This window comes from Anolis carolinensis, unplaced genomic scaffold, assembly GCF_035594765.1.
Source record: "Anolis carolinensis isolate JA03-04 unplaced genomic scaffold, rAnoCar3.1.pri scaffold_14, whole genome shotgun sequence".
NCBI lineage: Eukaryota > Metazoa > Chordata > Lepidosauria > Squamata > Dactyloidae > Anolis > Anolis carolinensis.
The window spans coordinates 3,353,800-3,376,468 of record NW_026943825.1 but is presented as its reverse complement, the minus strand read 5'-3'; the positions used below and the strand labels follow the sequence as shown (position 1 = coordinate 3,376,468).

At 39.2% G+C, this 22,669-nt stretch overlaps 2 protein-coding genes across 4 annotated transcripts in view; one reads left to right on the top strand and one right to left on the bottom strand.

Annotated features, from left to right (window-relative positions):
• Positions 1-4,688, top strand: part of snx15 (sorting nexin 15) — an 11,349-nt gene extending 6,661 nt beyond the window's left edge. Inside the window, exons 6-8 of one of the 2 annotated variants that reach the window (XM_062965370.1) lie at positions 1-156; positions 2,211-2,441; positions 4,429-4,688. The exon at positions 1-156 is cut by the window's left edge and continues 27 nt beyond it. In XM_062965370.1, the coding sequence (XP_062821440.1) occupies positions 1-156; positions 2,211-2,441; positions 4,429-4,535 (494 nt within the window). In that variant the 3' untranslated portion in view covers positions 4,536-4,688. Of the gene's footprint in view, positions 157-2,189; positions 2,442-4,428 lie in introns of both variants that reach the window. The other variant, XM_062965369.1, reaches the window with a different exon arrangement.
• Positions 4,689-6,711: 2,023 nt separating this feature from the next.
• Positions 6,712-15,091, bottom strand: LOC100556087 (RNA-binding protein 4). Of its 2 annotated transcripts, XM_062965373.1 has the most exons (3): positions 14,896-15,091; positions 11,701-12,720; positions 6,712-7,329 (listed from the first exon to the last, which is right to left on the bottom strand). In XM_062965373.1, the coding sequence occupies exon 2, from the start codon at positions 12,681-12,683 to the stop codon at positions 11,715-11,717; it is 969 nt and encodes a 322-aa protein (XP_062821443.1). In that variant the 5' UTR covers positions 12,684-12,720; positions 14,896-15,091; the 3' UTR covers positions 6,712-7,329; positions 11,701-11,714. The 2 variants fall into 2 exon arrangements, with proteins under 2 accessions (XP_062821443.1, XP_062821442.1); XM_062965372.1 differs by having other exon boundaries at positions 6,712-12,720.
• Between the last annotated feature and the right edge of the window lie 7,578 nt (positions 15,092-22,669).

Genomic DNA, 22,669 nt, shown 5'->3' with positions numbered 1-22,669 from the left:
CAATTAAAAGCAATGACGACGAAGCTTTGGATGCCCTTTTTGCTTATGGAGGGGAAGACGAAGAAGAGAAGGACGGAGCGCCGAGTGCGGATTCACCACACCGCTGCCCTTTGTCGGTCCAGGAACTGGCCTTATTCGACCCCTTCTCTGCGCAAGGTTTGTGTCTATTTCTACATCCCGAATAGGAAGCCAGCAATAAGCATGTTTGCAGATGACATTGGGATAACTGCCGATGATCCAATAAGTCCGACCCCATTGAAGTGTCTCACTTCTGATCCCGGCTGACAACAACAATAGTAATAGTCATTATATCCTCCCTAGAAGAATTGGAGAATAATAAATAATAATAATAATAATAATAATAATAATAATAATAATAATAACAACTGCCAGCTGCAAAAGGCCACCCTGCTGGGATCTGCGCGCATCATCCAAAAATACATCACACAGTCCTAGACACTTGGGAAGTGTTCGACTTGTGGTTTTGTGATATGAAGTCCAGCATGTCTATCTTGTTTGCTGTGTCATAATAAAATAATAATAATAATAATAATAATACATCACACAGTCCTAGACACTTGGGAAGTGTTCGACTTGTGGTTTTGTGATACGAAATCCAGCGTATCTATCTTGTTTGCTGTGTCATAATAAAATAATAATAATAATAATTTATTATTCTCATGTTGTTGAGGAATATATGATTATTCCCAGTGCAAACAGAGAACAAATTGTTGTTGTTATTTATTTTATCCCCCAAGAAGAGAGATTAATAATAACAATATAATAATAATAATAATAATAATAATAATAATAATAATAATAATATCATGTTGTTGGGGATATAATATTATTATTCCCAGCAAAGATAGAACAAAATATTATTATTATTATTATTAATGTGATTATATCCCCCAAAAGAATGAGTAAAAATAAAATATACTAATACTCTGGTTCCTCTTCAGATCGTATAAATCTTTCGCCTTTTACTAATAATAATAACAATAATAATGTTTTACACTCATGTTGATGGGGATATATTATTATTTATTTTATCCCACAAGAAGAATTAGAGAGTAATAATAACAATAAAATAATAATAATATCATGTTGTTGGGAATATTATTATTTCCAGCAAAAATAGAACAAATTATTATTATTACTGTGATTATTATTATTATGTATGACACAGCAAACAAGATAGATATGCTGGATTTCATATCACAAAATCACGTCGGACACTTCCCAAGTGTCTAGGACTGTGTAATGTATATTATTATTATTATTATTATTATTATTATTATTAATGACACAGCAAACAAGATAGAGATGCTGGATTTCATATCACAAAACCACAAGTCGAACACTTCCCAAGTGTCTAGGACTGTGTGATGTATTATTATTATTATTATTATTATTATTATTATTATTGAGTATGACAGCAAACAAGATAGATATGCTGGATTTTGTATCACAAAACCACAAGTTGGACACTTCCCAAGTGTCTAGGACTGTGTGATGTATATTATTATTATTATTATTATTATTATTATTATTATTATTATTATTATTATTATTATTGAGTATGACACAGCAAACAAGATAGATATGCTGGATTTCGTATCACAACATCACAAGTCGAACACTTCCCAAGTATCTAGGACTGTGTGATATATATTATTATTATTATTATTTTATTATGACACAGCGAACAAGATAGATATGCTGGATTTCGTATCATAAAATCACAAGTCGAACACTTCCCAAGTGTCTAGGACTCTGTGATGTATTATTATTATTATTATTATTATTATTATTATTATTATTGTATAACACAGCAAACAAGATAGATATGCTGGATTTCGTGTCACAAAATCACAAGTCTAACACTTCCCAAGTGTCTAGGACTGTGTGATGTATTTTTGGATGATGCGTGCAGATCCCAGTAGGGTGGCCTTTTGCAGTATTATTATTATTATTATTATTATTCTCCAATTCTTCTAGGGAGGATATAATGACTATTACTATTGTTGTTGTCAGCCGGGATCAGAAGTGAGACACTTCAATGGGGTCGGACTTATTGGATCATTGGCAGTTAGGGTGGCCTTTTGCAGTTATAATATAATAATAATATTTATTATTATTATTCCCAGCCAAGAGAGAATACATCATTATTATTATTATTTTCTTAGCTCCTTTGTCCACTTTTTCAGACTCTGGAGCTGGGACGGTTTCTCACGGGGAAGAGCTGGCGGCCCTTGACGCTTCGGACTGCAGTCCGGCACGGAGCCTCATGCGGGACAATGACGGAGAGGCCGGCGGCTACTTGTCCCTGGCCATTGAGCGCATCCAACGGGCCTCGGAGAGCGAAGTGGCCCACGACTACCAGGAGGCCTTTCGCGGATACCGCAGCGGAGTGGACTTGTTGCTCCAGGGGATGCAAGGTAAATGCGGGCTGCATGGAGAGAAATATATCTAGGAACCTTCATTGCGTCTACACTGCCGTATAATCCAGTTCAAATCCTGTATTTTATAGGCAGTGTGGATGAGGCCTAATTGCACTCTGCTTGTTCCCTGGGTGCTATTGTGGCCGAGTGGGTTGCTAGGACGCGAAAGTAGCAGGGTCTACCTTTCCGACTGGCAGCCAGGGGGAAAACGGCTCTTCAGCAACCTCTGTAATTTGGACTATTTTCCTAGTGTTTCTATTGTAAGGCATAGAGTGGATGACTGTGTCTTTTGTGGCCAGATCTGGTGTGATTGGGTCCAGTGGTTTTGTTGTTCACTCCATGGGAAAAACACACATTACATTTTTATATATACAGTAGAGTCTCGCTTATCCAACGTAAACGGGCCAGAAGAATGTTGGATAAGCGAATATGTTGGATAATAAGGAGAGATTAAGGAAAAGCCTATTAAACATTAAATTAGGTGATGATTTTACAAACTAAGGACCAAAACATTATGTTATACAACAAATTTGACAGAAAAAGTAGTTCATTACACAGTAATGCTATGTAGTAATTACTGTATTTACAAATTTAGCACAAAACCACAAGTCGAACACTTCCCAAGTGTCTAGGACTGTGTGATGTATTTTCGGATGATGCGCGCAGATCCCAGCAGGGTGGCCTTTTGCAGTTGGCAGATCGTAATTTCGTAAATGCCTATTGTTTCCAAATGCCGGCTGAGATCTTTTGGCACGGCACCCAGTGTGCCCATCACCACCGGGACCACCTGCACTGGTTTCTGCCAGTCTTTGCAGTTCAATCTTGAGGTCCTGATAGCGGCTGAGTTTTTCCTGTTGTTTTTCGTCAATGCGACTGTCACCTGGGATGGCAACATCAATGATCCAAACCTTGTTCTTTTCCACAACTGTGATGTCTGGTGTGTTGTGTTCCAGAACTTTGTCAGTCTGGATTCGGAAGTCCCACAGTATCTTTGTGTGCTCATTTTCCAATACTTTTGCAGGTTTGTGATCCCACGAGTTCTTTGCTGCTGGGAGGTGGCACTTGAGGCATAAGTTCCAATGGATCATTTGGGCTACATAGTTGTGCCTCTGTTTGTAGTCTGTCTGTGCGATTTTCTTACAGCAGCTGAGGAGATGATCAATGGTTTCATCGGTTTCCTTGCACAGTCTGCATTTTGGGTCATCAGCTGATTTTTCGATCTTGGCCTGAATGGCCTTTGTCCTGATGTCTTGCTCCTGGGCTGCAAGGATCAGGCCTTCTGTCTCCTTCTTCAGGGTCCCATTCGTGAGCCAGAGCCAGGTCTTCTCCTTCTCAGCTTTTCCTTCAATTTTGTCAAGGAACTTTCCATGCAATGTTTTGTTGTGCCAGCTGTCAGCTCTAGTTTGTAGTGTGGTTTTCTTGTACTGTTTTTTTTGTCTGCTGTGTTTTGAGGAGTTTCTGATTTTTGACTTCAATCAAAGCACGTTCTTCACTTTGCTTTCCATCTTCTGCCAGGGCATGTTCTTCTTCTTTGACTGCTTCTTTGACTTGCAAGAGTCCTCTGCCCCCTGATCTTCTAGGCAGATATAGCCGGTCACCATCACTGCGAGGGTCATGAGTTTTCTTGTTTTTCTGTCCAAATTGTCCAGTTCCACCTGTGTCCAGTTTATGATGCCAGCAGTATATCTTATGACAGGTATGGCCCAGGTGTTTATGGCCTTGATGGTGTTGCCTCCATTGAGCTTGCTTATTATTATTATTATTATTTTCTCTATTATTGCCATTATTATTACATTTATTATTTTACTCTAATTATCATTACATTTATTATTATGTAATAATAATGTAGGAGACAGAGGGGCAATATCTGGCTTGAACACGGGGATTTGGAGGTCTCTACAAGCAGAACGTGAGCCTTCAGGGAGAATCTGCAGCCTGGGATTTGTAGTTTGCATAGGGACACTGTTTTTCCCTTGTTTTCCAGGAGACCCAAACGAGGCCCGTCGGGAGGCGGTCAAGAAGAAGACGGCCGAATATCTCCAACGAGCGGAGGAGATTTTCCAGCAGCACCTGAAGCACCTTGAGCTGTGACCGCGCAGCACTACGTCTCCCAATGGAACTCCCTTTTCCCGTTTCATTGCATCTCCTGAGCAGCCCATGATCCCGAAGCTCTCCTTTCAGTGTGGTGTTGTGTTTTGGGGTTTTTTTTAAAAAAAGAAAGAAAATAAAGCATGTCACCTCCTGGTTCTTTTTTTTATTATTATTGTAAACAATGAAACACCCAATATTCAGCTAAATTATAATAAATTGGTGCAATTTTCAAACTGGCCACAAGATGGCAACAAAGTGTAAAGGTAGGAAATAGATGTGGCCACTGGAGGGCAGCAAAGGGCTGTGCGTTGGAGCTGCAGCTTCAAAGGAGCAGAATAGCATAGAGGACAGCAATGCCATTCAGGGCATGACAGGAGAATATATAATATATTCGTATTTATATTATTATATAGCTATCAGCCATTGGGCTTATTTGACTGTGCTATAAAATTGCTTTGGACAGTCTGTCCCATTGCTGGAGAAGGAGGCTGTTGTCGTGAATCCACCTGCCTACCTGCCATTGGGCTTATTCGGCTGTGCTATAAAATCTCTGCTAACTTCGTAACCAAGACTCTGCATTGTTTTTTGGATCGGAACGAAATGCTTACTTTGGACACAGTCCGTCCCATTGCACAGCTGGAGAAGGAGGCTGTTGTCGTGAATTCACCTGCCTACCTATCAAGCCATTGGGCTTGTTTGGCTGTGCTATAAAATCTCTGCTAACTCTGTAACCAAGACTCTGCACTGTTTGTTGGATCGGAATGAAATGCTTGCTTTGGAGGCAGTCCGTCCCATTGCACAACTGGAAAAAGAGGCTGTGGTTGTCCTGAATTCACCTGCCTACCCAGCAGCAAGTGGGTTTATTCCATGTCAGGGTCTGCGCTATAAAATCTCTGCTAACCCCGTAATCAAGACTCTGCATAGTTTGTTGGATCGGGACGAAATGCTTGCCTTGGAGACAGTCCCATTGCACAACTGGAAAAAGAGGCTGTGGTTGGATTAAATTCACCTGCCTACCTATGGGCCATTGGGCTTATTTGGCTGTGCTATAAAATCTCTGCCAACTCTGTAACCAAGACTCTGCATAGTTTATGGATTGGGACAAAATGCTTGCTTTGGAGACAGTCCGTCCCATTGTGCAGATGGAGGAGGAGGCCGTGAGAGGACTACCTAGCAGCAAGTGGGCTTATTCTATGTCAGAGACTGTGCTATAAAATCTCTGCCAACTCTGTAACCAAGACTCTGCATAGTTTATGGATTGGGACGAAATGCTTGCCTTGGAGACAGTCCCATTGCACAACTGGAAAAAGAGGCTGTGGTTGGATTAAATTCACCTGCTTACCTATTGGCCATTGGGCTTATTTGGCTGTGCTATAAAATCTCTGCCAACTCTGTAACCAAGACTCTGCATAGTTTATGGATTGGGACGAAATGCTTGCTTTGGAGACAGTCCGTCCCATTGTGCAGATGGAGGAGGAGGCCGTGAGAGGCCTACCCAGCAGCAAGTGGGCTTATTCTATGTCAGAGACTGTGCTATAAAATCTCTGCCAACTGTAACCAAGACTCTGCATAGTTTGTTGGATCGGAACTAAATGCTTGCCTTGGAGACCGTCTGTCCCATTGCGGAGCGAGAGAGGCGGCCGTGAGGGGATGAATTCCCATGCCTACCTAGCCGGGGTGTTGTTTTGTGTGTTTTACTCTTCTTTCCTCTACTCGTAGTCTCTTCGTCCGGCCGGAATCGGAAGTCCCGCATTTTTCCCGCGTCGGCTCCGTCACCTTTCCTTCCCTTTCCAGAAAAAAAGAGAAAACAAAAACCAGCGGAGGGGAAGAAAGAGAAGTTACACCAAAAAGGGTCTCGGCAGCATCCGGACGTCGCGAAAGCTTGAGCGAACGGTGCGCAACGATCCGGAATAATTCCGCAATTCGGAGTTAGTAGCAGCGGCGGAGGAGACGGAGAGAGAAAAAGAGAGAAAGAAACAAAGGAATGGAGCGAAAGAGAGGCGAAGAAAAGGAGGAGGAGGAGGTCAAACCGGGTCATGTTATCCCATGCAAAAGGAGGCGGAATCGGCCGGGGGTTCCGGAAAGGGATATGTAAATATATATATATATATATATAAATATAAATATTTAAAATAATATTAAAACGGCGCATGTTTTGTTGACGACGAGACGCAGGTTCGGTGGAAGCCGTTTTTAATTCTGCCGTCATTACATTTCGGAAATTAGAAATAAAATTTTAAAAATTACGGTACGGTTGTACAAAGGTTCGGGGGGGAAGAAATTAAAACAAATTAAGAAACCGAAGGTGAACAAGGAGGAATATATACAGCAAAAAGGGAACCAAGCAAGCGAGGAACCGTGGCATTAATGCACCGGGATCAAGGCAGCGGGATCCCGGTTTGGAGAGAACGTGACGCAAAATCATGACAACAACTCCCGGGATCACGTCGCTTTGAGCCCTGGCGGTCGAAGCGTCGTCAAACTGGGTTAATTCTGCAGTGCGGATGCGCCCGAGGAAGAGAGGAGTCAGAACGGAGGCGTCTTCGGAGCGTCCGGCAAAGTGAAGCTTCTCCCAAGCAGTTTTTGTCATCGGTTTACGACCGGAAGGATGGATGGGAAAAGAAGGGAAAACGGGAAAGAAGAAAGGAAGGAGGAGACGAAGCAAAGGGACGGCAAGAAAGGAGGCGACCGGACCCCGAAAATAAACATCATCATCATCATCCTCACCAACCTTGACGCGAAAAACCTTCGGATTGGAAGAAGACACCCTTTGCGGCGGCGCCTCGGAAGAAACCTGCAAAGACAGCTACACAATTTAGGCCGCGTCCACACTGTAGACTTAACACAGTTTGATCCCGCTTTGGTTCTGGAGTGACCGAACCCTGGGATTTGTCGCTTGCAATCGTTGGCAGAGAAGGAATCACAATTCCCGGGCCACAAGGATGCCGATCTACAATGATGCATTAGTGTTGTGCATGTCTATGGAATCGCAGTTCGTTTCGTTTAGTTTCATTAATATTAACACCCACTGACACACATCAGATTTCACGGGGATTTGGAAGTCCAAGACCTCCTTCTTTCTGTGGTCTATACCATAAGATTTTATTTATTCTAGCTTTTTTTATTCCCATTACGATATAAATTGAACATGCTTTGCCAATTTTTTTATTTCTTGATCTGACATTTCTACAGGTAGCATTCTAAATAAAAAAAATTAATTTGGGTAATATCTTCATTTTGACTAATGATATCCTACCAAACCATGATAATTTGAGTTTATTATACTCCACTAATTTCTTATTAATTTCCTTTCTTAATTTAGTTAAATTGTGTACAGTACAGTCTCACTTATCCAACATAAACGGGCCGGCAAAACGTTGGATAAGCGAATATGTTGGATAATAATGAGAGATTAAGGAAAAGCCTATTAAACATAAAATTAGGTTATGATTTTACAAATGAAGCACCAAAACATCATGTTATACAACAAATTTGACAGAAAAAGTAGTTCAATACATGGTAATGCTATGTAGTAATTACTGTATTTACAAATTTAGAACCAAAATATCACGATATATTGAAAACATTGACCACAAAAATGCATTGGATAATCCAGAACGTTGGATAAGCAAGTGTTGGATAAGTGAGACTCTACTGTATTTCCAATTTTTTAATTCTTTAGTTATATTTATCCCTAAATATGTAATTGTTTCTTTAATTTTGATTTTTTATCTCTTCTTCTTGATAGTTAAATATCATCATTTCTGATTTGTTCCAATTAATTTGTAAACCTGTTATTAATCCAAATTCTGTTAAATGAGCCTCTATTTTCTCCCATTGTTTTATTGGCTGTTCCATTGATAAACGGGTATCGTCTGCAAACAAATTTATTTTATATTTCTCTTTTAGTCCTATTCCTTTTATACTTTATACAGTAGAGTCTCACTTATCCAACACTCGCTTATCCAACGTTCTGGATTATCCAATGCATTTCTGTAGTCAATGTTTTCAATACATCATGATATTTTGGTGCTAAATTCATAAATACAGTAATTACAACATAACATTACTATGTATTGAACTACTTTTTCTGTCAAATTTGTTGTATAACATGATGTTTTGGTGCTTAATTTGTAAAATCATAATCTAATTTGATTTTTAATAGGCTTTTCCTTAATCCCTCCTTATTATCCAACATATTCGCTTATCCAACGTTCTGCCGGCCCGTTTATGTTGGATAAGTGAGACTCTACTGTATTTCCAATTTTTTTAATTCTTTAGTTATATTTATCCCTAAATATGTAATTGTTTCTTTAATTTTGATTTTTTTATCTCTTCTTCTTGATAGTTAAATATCATCATTTCTGATTTGTTCCAATTAATTCGTAAACCTGTTATTAATCCAAATTTTGTTAAATGAGCCTCTATTTTCTCCCATTGATTTATTGGCTGTTCCATTGATAAAAGGGTATCGTCTACAAACAAATTTATATTTCTCTTTTAGTCCTATCCCTTTTATACTTTATATTGTTATTAATATTAATATTATTATTAAAACCCATTGGTACACATCAGATGTCATGGGGAGGCACTCCTCTCCCAGACTCAGCTTAGGGTCCCAGAATAACTATTGTTATTAATATTAATATTATTATTAACACCCATTGGCACACATCAGATGTAACGGGGAAGCACTCCTCTCCTAGACTCAGCTTAGGGTCCCAGAATAACTATGGTTATTAATATTAATATTATTATTAACACCCATTGGCACACATCAGATGTAACAGGGAAGCACTCCTCTCTCAGACTCAGCTTAGGGTCCCTGAATAACTATTGTTATTAATATTAATATTATTATTAACACCCATTGGTACACATCAGATTTCATGGCTAGGCACTACTCTCCCAGACTCAGCTTAGGGTCCCAGAATAACTATTGTTATTAATATTATTATTAACACCCATTGGTACACATCAGATTTCATGGCTAGGCACTACTCTCCCAGACTCAGCTTAGGGTCCCAGAATAAATATTATTATTAATATTATTATTATTAACACCCATTGGCACACATCAGATGTCATGGTGAGGCACTCCTCTCCCAGACTCAGTTTAGGGTCCCAGAATAACTATTGTTATTAATATTATTATTAACACCTGAAAATGGCATCTTTCATTTCGTGCATCCGAATGGACAATACTAAACGAATAGACGAATGAAACAGACGAAACAAATACCACGCACATCACTAATCTGCATTAATTCTACAGTGTAGACGCCCCAGCGGACACACGAGAAGGAAGACAGATTGGCACCCTTGTTGCATTCAAAGATACGGGTCATTGATGGAATATATTTTATGGTATGTACATATATATATATATGTATATGTGTATATATGTACACACACATATACAAACACACGCACAGGTTAAAAGCACAGCAAATTTGTGAGCGCAGATATCATATACACAAACACACACTTACAAAAAGGATATCACAGGATTGAACTAAAGCACATGTGATTTTGACATCCGTGGCTGATTTACATGGCAGAATGGGGTTGGACTGGATGACCCTCGGAGTCCCCTCTTTGGAGCTCTTCCACTCATATGGTTCTGTTGTTGTTGTTATTATTATTATTATTATTATTATTATTTTTATTATTATTATTAGGTAGACACCGGATGGCCATCTGTTGGGAGGGATTGGATAAGCCGACCCGAATATAAGTTGAGACACCTAATTTTAAGTGAAAAAACTGGGAAAACATTTTGACTCGAGCATAAGACGAGGGTGGGAAATGCAGCAGCTACGGGTCAAATTCAAAAATAAAAAATAAAAATAGATACCAACAAAATTACATCAATTGAGACATCAATTTTTGAATATTTACATAAAACTGTAATTCAAGATAATAATAAGACTTTAATAAGACTGTCCGACTTTGATTACCTATATACAGTAGAGTCTCACTTACCCAAGCTAAACGGGCCGACAGAACGTTGGATAAACGAATATGTTGGATAATAAGGAGGGATTAAGGAAAAGCCTATTAAACATCAAATTAGGTTATGATTTTACAAATTAAGCACCAAAACATCATGTGATACAACAAATTTGATAGAAAAAGTAGTTCAATATGAAATAATGCGATGTAGTAATTACTGTATTTACAAATTTAGCACCAAAATATCACAATTTATTGAAAACATCGACTACAAAAATGCTTTGGATAATCCAGAATGTTGGATAAGTGAGGCTTGGATAAGTGAGACTCTACTGTAATAGTAGATAGATACATAGCTGCGTTGAATCTCCTTTGTGTAGAGAAAACATTAATAATAATAATAATAAATGATACCTTGTGCTTTGAGTCTCATTTGTGTAGAGAAAAAGTGGGCTATAAATAAAATAATAATGACAATAATACATTTTAAGTAATAGTAAATACATAGCCGCTTTGAATCTCCTTTGTGGAGAGAAAACACAATAATAATAATGGTGCTAAATTCGTAAATACAGTAATTACAACATAACATTACTATATATCTACTATTGCAGTAGAGTCTCACTTATCCAACATTCACTTATCCAACGTTCTGGATGATCCAACGCATTTTTGTAGTCAAGGTTTTCAATACATTGTGATATTTTGGTGCTAAATTCGTAAATTCAGTTCTGCCTATTGAACTATTTTTTCTGCCAAATTTGTTGTATAACATGATGTTTTGGTGCTTAATTTGTAAAATCATAACCTAAATTGACGTGTAATAGGCTTTTCATTAATCCCTCCTTATTATCCAACATATTCGCTTATCCAATGTTCTGCTAGCCCATTTAGCTTGGATAAGTGAGACTCTACTGCAATAGTAGATATATAGTAATGTTATGTTGTAATTACTGTATTTACGAATTTAGCACCAAAATATTACAATATACTGAAAACACTGACTACACAAATGGCTGGGATTAATAATAATAAATTATACATTGCTGTGAGTTTCATTTGTGTAGAGAAAAGGTGGGCTATAAATAAAATAATAATGTTGGATAAGTGAGACTCTACTGCATATATAACCCCATTGCGTCAAAAGTGACTAATCAATAAAGAATTGTTGTTGTTGTTGTTGCGTCTCAATCTCTCTCTCGACACTTACGCTCTGTTTCGAACTCAGAACGTCTGGGCGTACTGGGCGGCGTAGGCGCTGGCGTACCGCTCGTAGTACTCGGCCACGTTGTAAGCGGTGCCAATGCTGTACTGGGAGTAGGTAGCCGCGGCCGCCGCTGCCGCTGCGTATCCGGGCTGGCTGTAGGCTTGGCTATACGTTTGGTTGGCTGCCGCGGTCGCCGCCGCCGCCGCCGCAGCCGCCGCCGCGGCCGCGTAGGGGTCGGCATATTGTGCCACGACGGTGGTGGGAGCGGTAGTCCGCCGGCCCATGGGGCTGCGCTCCCGGTACGCCGAGGGCGGAGGCGGCAGGGCCCGGTCGTACGCGGCGCGGGCCCGGTCGTAGAGCTCGTAGTTGTAGCGGTCGCAGTACTCGCGGTCGTACCAGGCCCGGGCGCAGTACGGCGCGTACGTGGGCGGGGCAGCGAGGCGTCCGCGGGAGAAGTAGTACCCGGCGGGGGTGGCGGCAGTGGCGGAGGGCGTGGCGGCGGGCACGGCGGGCGTCCCCTTGGCGGCCCGGAGGCTGCCGTTGCTCTTGGAGAGCGTGACGAAGATCTTCTGGTCCTCCAGCGGCGTGTCGTTGAGGTGGAGGATGGCGTCCATGGCCTCGCGCTCCTTGGCCATGTGGACGAAGGCGTAGTTCTTGACGATGTCGCACTCGACCACCTTGCCGAAGCGCTCGAAGAGCTGGCGCAGCTGGGCGGTGGTGGCCTTGGCCGAGACGTTGCCCACGTAGATCTTGGTGGCGTTGCGGATCTTGGAGGTGGCGTACTCCACCGTGAGCGGCGCCCCGTAGAACTCGCTCTTGTGCAGCGCCCCGATGGCCTGGTGCGCCTCCTCCTCCTTCTCCATGTGCACAAAGGCAAAGTTCTTCAGCACGTCGCACTCGTTCACCTGCCCGTACTGCTCAAAGAGCTTGCGCAGCTCCTCCGCCATCACCGCCGGCGAGAGGCCGCCCACAAAGATCTTGACCATGGCGCCACCCTCCTCTTCCTCCTCCTCCGCCGAGGCCCTTCGAAGGAAAAGGAGAAAGCGGTGAGCAACGAGGTATAGGCTCCCGATAGACTGGAAAAGCATGTGTCGACAGCTGATTGGCTGAGCCAGCTGGGAGCCAGAATTCCGATTGGCTACTGTCTCTGGCTTGCTGCTGAGACAAACGGCTTTAGCTGCCACTTTCACCTCAGAGAGTGAAAGGAGTGCTGACTGAAAACAGTCAGGAGCGACAAGGTCTAGGGTCCTGATAAGACTGGAAAGGCATGTGTCAACAGCTGATTGGCTGAGCCAGCCGGGAGCCAGAATTCCAATTGGCTACTGTCTCTGGCTTGCTGCTGAGACAAACGGCTTTAGCTGCCACTTTCACCTCAGAGAGTGAAGAGAGTGCTGACTGAAAACAGTCAGGAGTGACAAGGTCCAGGGTCCCGATAAACTGGAAAGGCATGTGTCGACAGCTGATTGGCTGAGCCAGCTGGGAGCCAGAATTCCGATTGGCTACTGTCTCTGGCTTGCTGCTGAGACAAACGGTTTTAACTGCCATTTTCACCTCAGAGAGTGCTGACTGAAAACAGTCAGGAAGGAAATGGCAAATGAGGCATATTTAAAGACTGTATAAAAGGATTGTTTATTCCGTGTGTTGTCAAAGGCTTTCATGGCCGGGATCACAGGGCTGTTGTATGTTTTCCGGGCTGTATGGCCATGTTCCAGAAGTATTCTGTCCTGATGTTTCACCCACATCTATAGCAGGTATCCTCAGAGGTTGTGAGGATGCCTGCTGAGGATGCCTGCCATAGATGTGGGTGAAACGTCAGGAGAGAATACTTCTGGAACATGGCCATTTGCAAATTTGAATTTTTACAAATGGAGGCATGCTATCATTCCATTGCACTGCCTTGCATGACCCATTGCACATCTGGATTTTTGCAATTTTTTCAAATTGGAGGCATGACATCATTGCATTGCATGACCTTTTGCAAATCTGCAATTTTTTGCAATTTTTTCAAATTGGAGGCAAGCTATAATTCCATTGCATTGCCTTGCATGACCCATTGCAAATCTGCAATTTTTGTAATTTTTGCCATTTTTGAAAATTGGAGGCATGCTATCATTGCATTACATTGCATTGCATGACCCATTACAAATCTGCAATTTTTTGCAATTTTTGCAAATTGGAGGCATGCTGTCATTGCATTGCATTGCATTGAATTGCATTACCTGACCCATTGCAAATTTGAATTTTTGCAACTGGAGGCATGCTATAATTCCATTGCATTGCTTTTCCTGACCTATTGCAAATCTGGATTTTGGCAATTTTTGCAAATTGGAGGCATGCTATAATTCCATTGCATTGCTTTTCCTGACCTATTGCAAATCTGGATTTTGGCAATTTTTGCAAATTGGAGGCATGCTATCATTGTATTGCATTGCATTGCATGACCCATTGCAAATCTGCAATTTTTGCAAATTGGAGGCATACTATCATTGCATTGCATTGCATTGCATGACCCATTGCAAATTTGAATTTTTTTGCAACTGGAGGCATGCTATAATTCCATTGCATTGCCTTGCATGACCCATTGCAAATCTGGATTTTGGCAATTTTTGCAAATTGGAGGCATGCTATAATTGCATTGCATGACCCATTGCAAATCTGCAATTGTTTTGGCAATTTTTGCAAATTGGAGGCATGTTATAATTGCATTGCATGACCCATTGCAAATCTGCAATTGTTTTGGCAATTTTTGCAAATTGGAGGCATGTTATAATTGCATTGCATGACCCATTGCAAATCTGCAATTGTTTTGGCAATTTTTTGCAAATTGGAGGCATGTTATAATTGCATTGCATTGCATGACCCATTGCAAATCTGGATTTTATTTTTTTGCAATTTTTGAAAACTGGAGGCATACTATAATTCCATTGCCTTGCCTTGCACGAGCTATTGCAAATCTTGATTTTAGCCATTTTTGCAAATTGGAGGCATGCTATCATTGCATTGCATTGCATGACCCATTGCAAATCTGCAATTTTTTTTGCAAAATTTGCAAACTGGAGTTTTGATTTATTAAATGCAAGGAAAGGGGGAAGGAAGACAAGGAAGGGGTCCCATTTCATCAGAGCTGAATCCGACCCCCACCCAAATTTTCTCCCCCCCCCCCCCCAAAAAAAAAACAAAAAAATTCAATGCACTTACCAATGGATGCTCTTCCCTTCCTTCTTCTCTCTCCTTTGCAAGGCAATCCAATTTTCTGGGATCCAATTTTGCAATGGATTGCAAGGCCACCCTTATATATATATTATTATTATTATTATTTGTACCCCGCCCCGTCCTTGCTTCCACCGCCTAGGACTGCGCCATGATGGCCTTCCTTTGGATCACGTGAACAAGGAAAAGAGGGGGGGGGGGTTTCAGGGAAGGGAGGGGGACCAAGAGGAGCAAAAGCCCTGTTCCTGCCCTGTGTGTGGTCTGCACGCTAAGCGCTTTCCCTGGCATCCCTTGACACGCGTCTTGGGGCGCCCAGAGGCTCTGATTGCGCCTTGCACGTGTGAATGCGCCTTTTCCGTGTTCCCGCGTCCAGGCGCCCCCCAAAGGATAGGGAATCGATTCTGCAAGCATTCACTATTCACTAGGCAACAATAGGGCTTCCCAATGGAGAGAAGACACTTTTGGGGTGGCTATGTATGCATCTATTATTATTAGAATTCATTATTTATTATTATTATTATTATTATTGACACAACGACGTTGTATGACACAGCAAACAAGATAGATATGCTGGATTTCGTTTCACAAAACCACAAGTCGAACACTTCCCAAGTGTCTAGGACTGTGTGATGTATTATTATTATTATTATATTATTATTATTATTATTATTATTATTATTATTATTATTATTATTATTATTATTATTATTGACACAGCCAACAAGATAGATATGCTGGATTTCGTATCACAAAATCACAACTCTAACACTTCCCAAGTGTCTAGGACTGTGTGATGTATTTTCGGATGATGCGTGCAGATCCCAGTAAGGTGGCCTTTTGCAGTTGGCAGATCGTGATTTTGTCAATGTCTATTGTTTCCAAATGCCGGCTGAGATCTTTTGGCACGGCACCCAGTGTGCCCATCACCACCGGGACCACCTGCACTGGTTTCTGCCAGAGTCTTTGCAGTTCCATCTTGAAGTCCTGAGAGCGGCTGAGTTTTTCCTGTTGTTTTTCTTCAATGCGACTGTCACCTGGGATGGCAACATCCATGATCCAAACCTTGTTCTCTTCCACAACTGTGATGTCTGGTGTGTTGTGTTCCAGAACTTTGTCAGTCTGGATTCGGAAGTCCCACAGTATCTTTGCGTGCTCATTTTCCACAACCTTTGCAGGTTTGTGATCCCACCAGTTCTTTGCTGCTGGGAGGTGGGACTTGAGGCATAAGTTCCAATGGATCATTTGGGCCACATAGTTGTGCCTCTGTTTGTAGTCTGTCTGTGCAATTTTCTTACAGCAGCTGAGGATATGATCAATGGTTTCATCAGTTTCCTTGCACAGTCTGCATTTTGGGTCATCAGCTGATTTTTCGATCTTGGCCTGAATGGCCTTTGTCCTGATGTCTTGCTCCTGGGCTGCAAGGATCAGGCCTTCCGTCTCCTTCTTCAGGGTCCCATTCGTGAGCCAGAGCCAGGTCTTCTATTATTATTATTATTATTATTATTATTAATGGCCTTTGTCCTGATGTCTTGCTCCTGGGCTGCAAGGATCAGGCCTTCCGTCTCCTTCTTCAGGGTCCCATTCGTGAGCCAGAGCCAGGTCTTCTATTATTATTATTATTATTATTATTATTAATGGCCTTTGTCCTGATGTCTTGCTCCTGGGCTGCAAGGATCAGGCCTTCCGTCTCCTTCTTCAGGGTCCCATTCGTGAGCCAGAGCCAGGTCTTCTCTTTATCAGCTTTTCCTTCAATTTTGTCAAGGAACTTTCCATGCAGTGTTTTGTTGTGCCAGCTGTCAGCTCTAGTTTGTAGTGCGGTTTTCTTGTACTGGTTATTATTATTATTATTATTATTATTATTATTATTATTATTATTTGTGTTTTCTCTCCACAAAGCAGATTCAAAGCGTCTATGTATCTACTATTACGTAAAATGTATTATTGTGTTGTCGAAGGCTTTCATGGCCGGGATCACAGGGTTGTTGTATGTCTTTCGGGCTGTGTGGCCATGTTCCAGAAGCATTCTCTCCTGACGTTTCGCCCACATCTATGGCAGGCATCCTCAGAGGTTGTGAGGTATGTGAGGTTTTCTCCATACCTCACAACCTCTGAGGATGCCTGCCATAGATGTGGGCGAAACGTCAGGAGAGAATGCTTCTGGAACATGGCCACACAGCCCGAAAGACATACAACAACCCAATGTATTATTGTCATTATTATTTTACTACTATTATTTTATTATCATTATGTCATTATTATTGTCATTATTATTTTATTATTATTTTATTATCATTATGTCATTATTATTGTCATTATTATTTTATTATTATTTTATTATCATTATGTCATTATTATTGTCATTATTATTTTACTGTCATGTCATTATTATTGTCATTATTATTTTATTATTATTTTATTATTATTATTTTATTATCATTATGTCATTATTATGTCATTATTATTTTATTATTATTTTACTATTATTTTATTATCATTATGTCATTATTTTATTATTATTTTACAATTATTATTTTATTATCATTATGTCATTATTATTGTCATTATTATTTTACTATCATGTCATTATTATTGTCATTATTATTTTTTATTATTTTTTATTATTATTTTATTATCATTATGTCATTATTATTTTATTATTATTTTACTATTATTTTATTATCATTATGTCATTATTTTATTATTATTTTACTATTATAATTTTATTATCATGTCATTATTATTGTCATTATTTTTTTATTATTATGTCATTATTATTTTTATTATTATTTTACTATTATTATTTTATTATTACAGTAGAGTCTCACTTATTCAACATTCGTTTATCCAACGTTCTGGATAATCCAATGCATTTTTGTAGTCAATGTTTTCAATACATCGTGATATTTTGGTGCTAAATTCGTAAATACAGTAATTACAACATAACATTACTGCGTATTGAACGACTTCTTCTGTCCAATTTGTTGTATAACATGATGTTTTGGTGCTTAATTTGTAAAATCATAACCTAATTTGATGTTTAATGGGCTTTTCCTTAATCTCTCCTTATTATCCAACATATTTGCTTATCCAACATTCTGCCGGCCCGTTTATGTTGGATAAGTGAAACTCTACTGTATCTACTATGACTTACAATGTATTATTATTTTATTTCTACCCCAAATAAAACTCAAAGCAGCAAGGCATCATTTATTATTATTATTATTATTATTATTATTATTATTATTATTATTAATGTTTTCTCTCCACAAAGGAGATTCAACGCAGCTATGTATAAACTATTACTGTAATAATAATAATAATATAATGTAATACAATATAATAATAGTATAATATAATAATATTATATATTAAATGTAATATTACTAATAATATTACCATATAATGATATAGTACAATATAGTAATTTAATGCTTCTATTGTGCTATGCTAATAATATATTGTGTGTTCATTTGATTTGTAAGCTGCTCTGAATCCCTTTTGGGGTGGGAAGAGCGGGATATAAATGTAAAAGTAAACTAGCTGTGCCCGGCCACGCGTTGCTGTGGTGAAGTATGGTGGTATGGGAAATAAAGTACAGTAGAGTCTCACTTATCCAACATAAACGGGCCGGCAGAACGTTGGATAAACGAATATGTTGGATAATAAGGAGGCATTAAGGAGAAGCCTGTTAAACATCAAATTAGGTTATGATTTTACAAATTAAGCACCAAAACATCATGTTTAACAACAAATTTGACAGAAAAAGTAATTCAATACACTGTAAAGCTATGTAGTAATTACTGTATTTACGAATTTAGCACCAAAATATCATGATGTATTGAAAACATTGACTACAAAAATGCGTTGGATAATCCAGAATGTTGGATAAGCGAGTGTTGGATAAGTGAGACTCTACTGTATTGAGGAATTGGTGGCAGTTAAGATAAAGGGTCCCCTGGGCTGAGTGGGTTGCTAGGAGACCAAGTGAGCGGAGCTTAGCCTTCTAACTGGCAGCAATTGGATAAAAACAATTCTTCCTCTCCCTCTAATTAGGACTTTATTTTTCTTTTCTTTTTGTTGTATCAACCTAGAGGCATGGATGAGGGGTTGTGCTGTCAATTTTCAAGGTTGTGGGGTGTTTACTTTTGTTGTCTTGTCCACTGCCGTGATGCCATAACTCTTTTATATATATATAGATAAATAATAAATACATGTATTATTACAGTAGAGTCTCACTTATCCAACATAAACGGGCCGGCAGAACGTTGGATAAACGAATATGTTGGATAATAAGGAGGCATTAAGGAGAAGCCTGTTAAACATCAAATTAGGTTATGATTTTACAAATTAAGCACCAAAACATCATGTTTAACAACAAATTTGACAGAAAAAGTAATTCAATACACTGTAAAGCTATGTAGTAATTACTGTATTTACGAATTTAGCACCAAAATATCATGATGTATTGAAAACATTGACTACAAAAATGCGTTGGATAATCCAGAATGTTGGATAAGCGAGTGTTGGATAAGTGAGACTCTACTGTATTGAGGAATTGGTGGCAGTTAAGATAAAGGGTCCCCTGGGCTGAGTGGGTTGCTAGGAGACCAAGTGAGCGGAGCTTAGCCTTCTAACTGGCAGCAATTGGATAAAAACAATTCTTCCTCTCCCTCTAATTAGGACTTTATTTTTCTTTTCTTTTTGTTGTATCAACCTAGAGGCATGGATGAGGGCTTGTGCTGTCAATTTTCAAGGTTGTGGGGTGTTTACTTTTGTTGTCTTGTCCACTGCCGTGATGCCATAACTCTTTTATATATATAGATAGATAAATAATAAATACATGTATTATTACTATGTTTATGTTTATGACTCTGCACAATGGAGACTCAAAGCTGCGTCCATCGCCATGGAATTCCACGCAATGGGACACCCCGCCAACCACGTTCTCCTTTTGTGACATCACATACAATTCTTTGATGTTTGGAAGCCGGGCCCCGATCCGGCCTTCGCCATGCAGGGCCTGCCGTGGTGTGGGCTCCTGTGGTGGTTCTGCCGGACCGCCTGGGCCGCCCGGCACGTGGTGGACAAGCCGGACGACGCCCCGTCGAGGCTGACCTTCTGGAACGTGGTCGTGGTCTTCACCGTGGTCCTCCTCTTGGCTTTGGGGGCCAAGTGGCTGCGGGCCCGGATCCTGGCCAAAGGGACCGACCAAGCCAAGGTGATTCCCGGGCCGCCTCCTCCTCCCGGGGTATCCACACCGGGTTTTAGTCCGAACTTTACGGACCGTCTATATCAGGGGTCCCCAAACTTTTGAAGCCGAGGGCCGGTCCACAATCCTTCAGACTATTGAGGGGCCGAATTATCATTTGAAAAAAAAATAGAAACAAATTCCTATGCATACTGCACATATCTTATTTGTAGTGCAACAACAACAACAACAACAATGAAAGAACAATACAATATTTAAAAATGAAAACAATTTTATCCAGCATAAACCTATCAGGATTTCAATGGAAAGTGTGGACCTGCTACTGGCCAATGAGATAGTCAAGTTAATTAGGATTGTTGTTGTTGTTGTTGTTGTTGTTGTTGTGTGCCTTCAAGTCATGTCAGACTTTGGCCGAGCCTGAGTCTAAAATTAATTATTTATTTACTGCATTTATTTACTACATTTATATCCCACCCTTCTCACCCCGAAGGGGACTCAGAGAAGCTGTATGTACATACAATATATTATTAGCATAACACAATATTAGCATTATATATTACTATATTGAATGAACTATACCACTATACTATTATATAATATGTAATATATATAACATATAATTAATATTATTATATGGCATTACTATTAGTATTATATTGTATAACATAAGATTGTTATCAATATTATATGTATATACAATATATTATATTATTAAAACTGATATAAAAATATTATATTATAAAACTGAGGGCAGGGGCCAGGTAAATTCCTATGTATACTGCACATATCTTATTTGTAGTGCAACAACAACAACAACGAAAGAACAATACAATATTTAAAAATGAAAACAATTTTAACCAACATAAACCTATTAGGATTTCAATGGAAAGTGTGGGCCTGCTACTGGCCAATGAGATAGTCAAGTTAATTAGGGTTGTTGTTGTTGTTGTTGTTGTTGTTGTTGTTGTTGTTGTTGTGTGCCTTCAAGTCATGTCAGACTTTGGCCGAGCCTAAGTCTAAAATTGATTATTTATTTACTGCATTTATTTACTACATTTATATCCTGCCCTTCTCACCCCGAAGGGGACTCAGAGCAGCTGTATGTACATACAATATATTATATTATTAGCATAACACAATATTAGCATTATATATTACTGTATTGAACTATACCACTATACTATTATATAATATGTAATATATAACATACAATTAATATTATTATATGGTATTGCTATTAGTATTATATTGTATAACATAAGATTATTATCAATATTATAATTGAGGTGGGATCATCCTATTCCATGTGGCCCACCTGGACACCACCATTCTCTACCCCACCTCAAGCCAAAAGATAGGCAGGTAATAATTAATAATAATTAATAATTAATAATACCAATAATAATAATATTAAGTGAAATAGAATGAAAGTCCTACACTTTGTGGCCCACCTGGGCATGCATTCTATTCTATTCTATTCTATTCTATTCTATTATTTATCCCGCCTTGAGCCATAAGGAGATGCAGGTAAATAATAATAGCAATAATAATAATAATAATAATAATAATAATAATAATAAGTGGAATAGAATGAAACTCCTACACTTTGTGGCCCAACTGGGCATGCATTCAATGCTATTCTATTCTATTCTATTCTTTAACCCACCTTGAGCCATAAGGAGATGCAGGTAAATAATAATAGCAATATTATTATTATTATTATTATTAATAATAATAATAATAATATTAATAATAATAATATGTGAAATAGAATGAAAGTCCTATGCATTCTATGCTATTCTATTCTGTTCTTTAACCCGCCTTGAGCCATAAGGAGATGCAGGTAAATAATAATAGCAATAATAATAATAATAATAATAATAATATGTGAAATAGAATGAAAGTCCTATGCATTCTATGCTATTCTATTCTATTCTTTAACCCGCCTTGAGCCATAAGGAGAGGCAGGTAAATAATAATAGCAATAATAATAATAATAATAATAATAATAATAATAATATGTGAAATAGCATGCCGGTCCTACACTTTGTAGCTTGCTTATCCTATTCTTTGTAGCCCACTTGGGCACGCCAATACTATTCTATAACTCACCTTGATCCATAAGGAGAGGCAGGTAAATAATAATAGCAATAATAATAATAATAATAATAATAATAATAATAATAATAATAATAATATGTGGAATATAATAGTAAAATAATAATAATAATAATAATAATAATAATAATAATAATAATAATAATAATAATAATAAGGAATGGAATGCCAGCCTGACACTTTGTGACCCACCTGGGCACTTACACCTCACCTTAAGGGCAGGCAGGTAAATAATAACAACAACAACAACAGCAGTAACAATATTCTGTAACTTCCCTTTAGCCACAGGGAGAGGCAGGTCAATAATAATAATAATAAGGAATGGAATGGAATGGAATGCCAGGCTGACACCTGGGCTCGTCTACCTTATGGCACAACTACCCTTATCTTTGCCCCCGTGTCCAGGAGGGCTGGGGGTCCAGCGAAGAGGCCCTG

What these genes read in the sequence shown, in the direction of transcription:
- LOC100556087 (XM_062965372.1), bottom strand. Translation starts at nt 12,683, where the DNA reads ATGGTCAAGATCTTTGTGGGCGGCCTCTCGCCGGCGGTGATGGCGGAG.